The 7898-nt window shown below is 41.8% G+C and overlaps 1 protein-coding gene across 1 annotated transcript; it reads left to right on the plus strand.

Moving 5' to 3' along the window:
• Window positions 1–914, plus strand: LOC122542308 (histone H1.0-like). Its single transcript, XM_043679923.2, has one exon. The coding sequence runs from the start codon at window positions 1–3 to the stop codon at window positions 601–603; it is 603 nt and encodes a 200-aa protein (XP_043535858.1). The 3' UTR covers window positions 604–914.
• Window positions 915–7898: the final 6984 nt, after the last annotated feature.

The following is a 7898-nucleotide window of genomic DNA, read 5'->3' on the forward strand; positions in this document are numbered from 1 at the left end:
ATGACTGAGAGCTCAGCCACCACAGCTGCCAAGCCCAAGCGCAGCAAGTCACCTAAGAAGCCTGCCAACCACCCCAAGTACTCCGAGATGATCATCTCTGTCATCACGGGGTCCAGCAGCCGCACCGGACTGTCCAGGCAAGCCATCCAGAAGCAGGTCAAGAGCCAGTACAAGCTGGCAGAGAATGCCGACAGCCAGATCAAGCTGTGGCTTGTCAAACTGGTGACCAACGGTGTGCTGGAGAAGACCAAGGGGGTTGGGGCCTCAGGCTCCTTCAAACTGTCAAAGGGCGAGGAGCCGAGAAAGTCGGTGGCAGCTGTGAAGAAGGCCAAGAGGCCAGTCAAGAAGAGCGCTTCGCCTAAGAAGGTGGTCAAGCCCAAGAAAGTGGCCAAGCCCTTGGCCAAATCCAAGAAGGTCAAGGTAAAGAAGCCAGTGAAGAAGCAAGTGAAGAAACCAGTGCAGTCCAAAGGCTTAAAGAAAGCAAAATCGGCAAAGGCAAAACCTGTGAAAGCGAAACTGGTGAAGAGGAAGATGAAGCAGGCGAAAACTAACAAACAGACAGCAAAAAGCAATGCAAAGAAATCAGCATCCAAAAAGAAGTGACAGATTCCATTAAACTGTAGTCACACAGACTTTTAGCCATTTCTGTAAATAGTTGTTTTAATTTTTTTTCTATGAAACTTTGGTTGACCTTACTGCTAGGAGTTAGCGAAAAAAATAGAGCTTTTCTCATCATGAATGTGGTAATACTAACATGGCTGAAATTTGCTGTACTTTGTAGTAATTTTCAAGCTGATTTCATGTTTTTTATGTACAAACATCTGTCAGTTGAGTTGAACCCATGCATATGAAAAGAATTTTCTTATGAATCCAATTGCCGTTCCTGAGTTTCAAATAAAAAAAATTAACTTGGATGATTTGTCTGATGTCTGATTAATTCAGCAGTTAACATCCTTTTATAGATTTGCAGTTTCCTTTCTGTTCCAACTTCCATCCAGCATTAACTTGCTGTGGGATGATTGATTGAACTGGAACTCAATGCTATTTACTCTCCCTTCTTAGTCTTCCAGGCATAGCAAAGAAGGAGGGGTCGCCTCAAGATGGAGCATTTATTCAGTGAGGGGAAGAGGTATTTAAATCAGATGCAAAGGTGGTGGCAGCAGGGTAGGAAGCTGGTCTGTTTGCTTCTTATCACCTAGCCTACCACATACTTTTTTTTCTAACATTCAAGTTCATCTTACCTTTTGGTGGCTTCAGGTGAGGAAGGAGGGTGCAAGAAGCTGCTGCAATGGAGAATGCAGTGTGGATCTAGTCATTCATCATGGCTGCTTCAGCGTTGGCTGAAGATAAGGTGGGTCCAGGCCTGGGATCCAGGTTTCCTTGAGGCTTCTGCAGTGTCTTCATGGCAGCATGGTTGGTCCAGCCAGGCCTGGGACTCCTTTTGGTGGCTTCAGTGGCTGTTTTCGTTGGCATCAGTCTGTGACTCCATGCAGTATTTTCTTCTGCATTGTGATGGGTTCAGCCCAATTGCAATGTGGTTGTGGGGGGAGGGGCGGTTCTTGAGCCCAGAGTCATGGAATTGACTAATTGGACTTTGTCTTCATTAAAGTTTTTTCAGGAGTTTTTTCTTTTCATGCTATCCAAACTTTTTATTTTGCTATTTATTTATTTTTCTAATATATTCCAATGCTGCTTGACCTGCTGTGTATTTCCAGCTCCACATTTTATCAACTCTCGCCTTCAATGCAGCTGGATCTCCGTAATGGAATAAGTGTCCTGGAATTCCTTGTTTCTTGTTCTGTTCTGGACAGTAAAGCATTAGGTGGAGGAGTGGGCCTTCAACATATTACTGGGGAGAAATCAGTTTAGGGCTACCTAAAATGTGGACAGGATCAATTGATGCTTTCATTATTGTGGTTGATTGGGGAAGCTATAAAGGGAGATAGACGAAAGGTGGGTAAATGGAGGTGTGATATAGACTAGTCATAATCTCATAGAATGGCCTCTTGCTTCTTTGTTTCAATTTATGAGCTAACTATTATGGTAGTGGATGCCAATTCCACCAAAATCTTCCACAGATTCATTATTCAAGCATTTTTTTTTCAAGAAAAAGTTCACAGGATATGGCTGTTACTTCATCCAGAGGCTCACTGAAGATATTACCTCGTATGGTGATGAAACATCTGAAAACGAACCTTCCAGCTCAGCGAGAAAACCTACATTTGGAATGGCTGTTACTGGCTAAGCCAGCATTTGGTACATGTACATAATTGCCCTGATGAAGCTGGTGTTGAGCTGCCTTTTTGAACTAGTGCAGTCCATTGAGATAGGTACAACTACAGTGTGCAAGAAAGGGATTTCAAGAGTTTTGACCCAATGGCAGTGAAGGAATGGTGATATATTTTAAAGTCAGAATGCTGAGTGTCTTAAAGGAGAACTTGCAGGCGATGATGTTTCCATTTATCTGCTGCTCTCATCCTTCTAGACGGTAGAGCTTGTACATTTGGAAGGTACTGTCAAAGGAGGCTCAACTGAGTTGCTGCAGTACATCTTGTGGATATTCAGGAGGGATTAAAAGTTGAAGGTGATGGATATGGTGCCAATCAAGTGGGCTGCTTTATCTTGGATGGTGTCAAGTCTCTTGAATGTTGGAGGTACACTCAACCAGACAAGTGAAATATGTCACAACAAACTTCCAACTTATACCTTGTAGATGGTGAGCAGTCTTTGGAGAGACAGGAGTTGAGCTACTCACCACAGAATTCTCATACTCTGACCTGCTGTTGTAAAGATGAGTATTTAAATAGCTGGTCCTGTTCAGTCTTAGATACATTCATGGAATTGAGAAAATGAGAGGATATGGCAAAATTCTCCTGTCTCCTGTATAGACTTAGTGGTCAGCAATATCTTCACAATCTCTACCAGCTCTTGATTAACTTTGAAAATTCAGTGGAACTGGCAGCAGAATAAACTGGAATGGTAGTAAACTTTACAAATAACATTCAAAACAAACCCAACTGGAAGGATGAAAGCCTCCTTTAAGGTTGTCTGGCTTCCATATTAGATCACTGGTACAATTTTGACTCAGTTCTGAATGGACAAGGGTGACCCTCTCTGCTATGTTCCATTTGGTATGGGAGGTTATCGAGTTGAGGTGTGTAAGATGATTTAAAAAAATCAATTAGAACTGTTTCCTCAGATGGGATGGAAGGGTAGAAAGTTGGGGTGGTGGTTGGGAGTGGGGGGAGGTGGGAGCAGATGGTGGAGTCAAGAACACTAAAGCAGAACTTCAAACTTCATATCAGACTGTTGAGGGATGGTGTCAGGAAGCACTTCCTTACACAAAGGGGAATGAAAATCTGGAACTCTTTGCCCCAAAAAGAACTTGATGAAAAGGAGCAAGTGAAGCTGTTTGACCATTCAAACTCAAATCACTTAATTTCTTTAGTGCCTACAAATCCAGTCTTCGACTTGTCTGAAGCCTGAGCAGCTGATGCTAAATGGGGGGTACAGAATTCCAAAGATTCACAAATTTTTTGGTGAAATCATTTTCCTCCCCTCAGTCCTGAATACCCGATCCCTTGTTGTGGGATTGTTTCTGAAAGTGGAGCTCATTGAGAAACTGAAATTGACAGTGGTTTGCTAGGAGAAAGTGAGGACTGCAGATACTAGGGAATCAGAGTCAGAAGGTATGGTGCTGAAACAGCACAGTAAGTCAGACAGTATCCAAGGAGCAGGAGAGTCGATGTTTCGGGTATAATATGAAGACCTTAGCCCGAAACATTGATTCTCCTGCTCCTTGAATGCTGCCTGACCTGCTGTGCTTTTCCAGCACCACACCTTTTGACTCAGAGTTTTGCTAGGGTAAAGATGTTAAGCCATGACCGGATTCTATAGAGGAACACACTCAAGTAGCTGAATGGCCTCCTTTAACAAAAGTTAATTGTTAATCTCAAAGAAAGAAGCCAAAAGATAACTAGGAAGGTAAAAGCATATCAGACTAATAAATGAGGGCCACGTTTTAGACACAGGGATTGAGGCAGATCATCAGGACAGAGTAAAGGGAACTACACACTGCATTTAGCTGAACTATACCCAGGTATGCTTGATGCTGAAACTGAAGATAATAGTTAATGAAGGAAGTGAGAGTGGTGAGTTAATGAGATTCCCAGGTCACATTGAATGGTGGAGCAGACTTGATAAGCTGAATGGTCTACTTCGGTTCTCTGTCTTATGGTCTTGTATATTCCATAGTTCCATTTGGTCTCAGACACCTCTGCGAGACCTTACTAGATTTTAAGGCCAGTGGCTAGAAACAGGCCTTCTCCAGAATCAAGGACCACAGAACTGGTTTACCCCAACCCTCACAAGAACTGCCCCCAAATCAGAAGCTTACATCACTTCATTGCATCAAGTGTCGGCGGCAATGATGGCAGCTGCTGTTGACAAATCCACTGGGTCATAGGACTGACAAGGATTCCACACCTCAGATGAGTGAAGGCAAGACAGGTTGTGTGGTGCCAGGGTCACAGGAGATTGGGATAAGATTACTAACAGCATATTACAGAAGGAATTCTTCCTCATACACATTTCTTTGAACAGGCATTGAGTGCCTTCAAACAAGCCACAACCCCACCTGAGATGATAGGGCTTTGCCTTTCAGGCTTCCTGCATGGTAAGCCCCTCATCTGCTGCTGGTATTCAACCAGCAATAACAGAATGAGGTCCTTAAGTACGCAGTTAATTGCCCAATCAAGGGTCTAAACTGATGTTGGAGTGGGAAGGCTTGTTCCCACCAGAGGATAATACCAGAATTTAAAAGTTGGTCAGATGGAGACCAGGCATACATTTTTCTTGTTCAGAGTTTTATTCCAATTTACACATCATAAAACTCTACTGGGCTGATTATTTGTTTCTTCTATATACTCAGTTCTCACCCACGTATCCCTTAATTAACAAATGATCATCATGTTAACATATAACTATTACCCAGTTAAGACAGAGATGAAGAGGAATTTCTTCTCAGAAGGTCATGAATCTGTGGAAATCTTTACTGTCGAGGGCTGTTGAGGCTGGCTTGTTAAGTATATTTAAAGTTGAGATAGACAGCTTTTTATTCAGTAAGTGAATTAAGGGTGTTAGGACAAGGCAAGAAAATGGAGTTGAGAATTATCAGATCAGCTGTGATCTAGTTAACTGATAGGCTGAATGGTCTACTTCTGTCCTATGTCTTATGGACATATGTTCCATCGTTCTATTTGGTCTCAGGCACCCCTGCCAAACTCTACTAAATTATATCAAGGCTATCTAAATATCTAAAGTAAAACAAAGAATTGCTGGCTGCTGGAACTCTGAAACAAAAACAAATTGTTTGAGAAACTCAGCAGAAAGAATTCTGATGGAGAATCACTGGACTTGAAATATTAGCGCTGCTTTCCTCCCACAGATGCTGAATTTCTCCAGCAATTTCTATCCAAGTGTCTTCCCATCAGAGATGTAATTGTCGTAAATGGTGGCAGGCATAATGATGGTATGGTTTCCACCCTTCTACCTAAGTAAATGCATCCCCCAAGTCCAAATCAATTTCAATGCCAGACATTAAATTCCAACTTGGGTATCTCAACTGGAAAAGCATTCCAATTCCCAATGTTAACATCATTTGCCTCAAGGCGTCCAAATTTTCACAACTAAAACAACAACTGCAATAGAAATTTGCAGCATTGCATCATTTACTGTCTGGCTTCCACTGTCAGTTGCCAGATTAATCTGGCAATCGTTCTAGATTAGATTTTTCAAGAATGTTACCTACTTACAAACTTTCAAGTAAGTTAGTCACTAAAGGTTAGCAAATTATATGGAACAAGGTAGGCCATTCAGCCCATTAAGCCTGCTGTGCCATTCCATTATATTGTGGTTAATCATCACCTCAGTACCAAATTCCTACAACATTATCATGTCTTGATGTCATTAGTCTCTAGAAAACTACCAATTTATGTCTTGAACCTGCTCAATGATTGACCTTCCACAGCCTTCTGAGACAGATAATTCCAAAGATTCACCATCCTCTGAGTGAAGAAATTTCTCCTCATCTCGGTCTTAGAAGGCCTTTCCTTTATGTTGAGATAACACCTGGTTTTAGCCTCACCAGCCTGGGGATAAAATTCTGTGTCTCATGATCTTGTACTCCACAACCACCTGATGAAGGAGCAGCACTCAGAAATCTAGTGCTTTCAAATAAACCTGTTGGACTATAATCTGGTGTTGTCTGATTTTTAACTTTGTCCACCCAAGTCCAACACTGGCTCTTCCACATCCTGTCTGAAAGAGTAACAGAAGTAGTTTCAACAGAAATTTTGAAAAAGGAATTGGACAAATAGTTGAAGGGAAAATATGTGCACGACTTTGGGGAAAGATCAGGTGGAGCAGTGTAATTGGATGGTTTTTTGCAAAAAGCCAGCACAGGCATGATGTATGAATGGCCTTCTTGTGCATTTTGCTTCTCAGAAATTTGGTGTTATGTTAAGATGTTAAGCTGTTAAGGGCTATATATGAGAACAAATACTGACCACCTGCCTGGTGATGTAGGAAGATCAGATTGAGTTGACTGAAAACCTTCAAGACCAGAGGAGAATGAAGAAAATTTAAAAGAAAATATGGATCAAGTGGTTGCCATAGTGTAGAACCAATATCCGGTTACAAGATCTTTATAATGCCTGGAATTTGTGGCATTTTAAGTTTGCAGACCATTTACAGCATAGAAACACTTCACCAGATGCACTGCAAGAACCCATCAAGCCTCTTTCAACAAGCCATTCCAAATCTGTGACCTCTATCACTCAGATAGACAAGGTACAAATAATAGATGGGAATCACAAGCTGTAAGTACCCCTCCAAATCACCATCATCCTGAATCGCAACAGTTCCTTCACTGTCATTGGGTCAAAATGTTAGAATTCATTCCCTAGTGGCTTTGTGAGTGTACCTACCCCACATGGTTTGCAGCAGTTCAAGAAGGCAGCTCACCAACACTGTCTCCATAGCAATTAGTGATGAGCAATAAATGCTGGCCCAGCCAGCGACATGTATATCCCATGAACATTTGAAAAGATATAGCAAATTGACCCAATTGAAAAATGTCTGACACAAAAGAAAACCTCATTTTGTGCAATGATTTTGATAAATTGCCTGGCACACAGAAAGCCACCTGCTAAATGTGCATGTGCAAAAAATTAGGCTTCACTAGATAAAAACAGTTCAAGGGTAGTCACAAGGGACCAGTTTGCAGCTTAGCCTTGCACATGTTTTTCTGCTTTTTGTAATGGGAATCAATTTTGTAGCATCTAGGTTGGTATTTGATGGCAAGCAACTTTTCATTGTTTTTATTCATTCATATTATGTGGCATTGCTGTTTATGTCATCATTTATTGTTCGTCTTATTACCCTTGACAAGAAGGTAAGGAGCTACCTTCTTGAACTGCTGCAATCTGTCTGGGATAGGTAGATCACAATGTGGTTAAAGAGGCAGCTCCAGAATTTTGATCCAGTGACACTGAAGGAACAGCAATATATTTCCAAGACAGAACAGTGAGTGGCTTGGAGGTGAACATGCAGCCACATGGAGGTCCACAAATATCAATCAGCCTGTGGATGCATTGACATCTACATTTGGAAGCTGCACAGTTCAATTGGGTCAATTTGCTATATCTTTTCAAATGTTCATGGGATATACATGTCGCTGGCTGGGCCAGCATTTATTGCTCATCACTAATTGCTATGGAGACAGTGTTGGTGAGCTGCCTATAGACTTAGGAAGTTCATGCAGCACAATAAAATTATAGAGATGTAGCTTGCAGGAGGTAGTGTCCCATGTATCGGTATCCTTATCCTTCTGGTTGGAA

Source organism: Chiloscyllium plagiosum, unplaced genomic scaffold (assembly GCF_037043375.1).
Source record: "Chiloscyllium plagiosum isolate Xiang-an unplaced genomic scaffold, Cpla_swu_hap1 HiC_scaffold_33, whole genome shotgun sequence".
NCBI lineage: Eukaryota > Metazoa > Chordata > Chondrichthyes > Orectolobiformes > Hemiscylliidae > Chiloscyllium > Chiloscyllium plagiosum.

Bases quoted from the DNA above. Each gene is read 5' to 3' on its own strand.
- LOC122542308 (XM_043679923.2), top strand. From the start codon at position 1: ATGACTGAGAGCTCAGCCACCACAGCTGCCAAGCCCAAGCGCAGCAAG.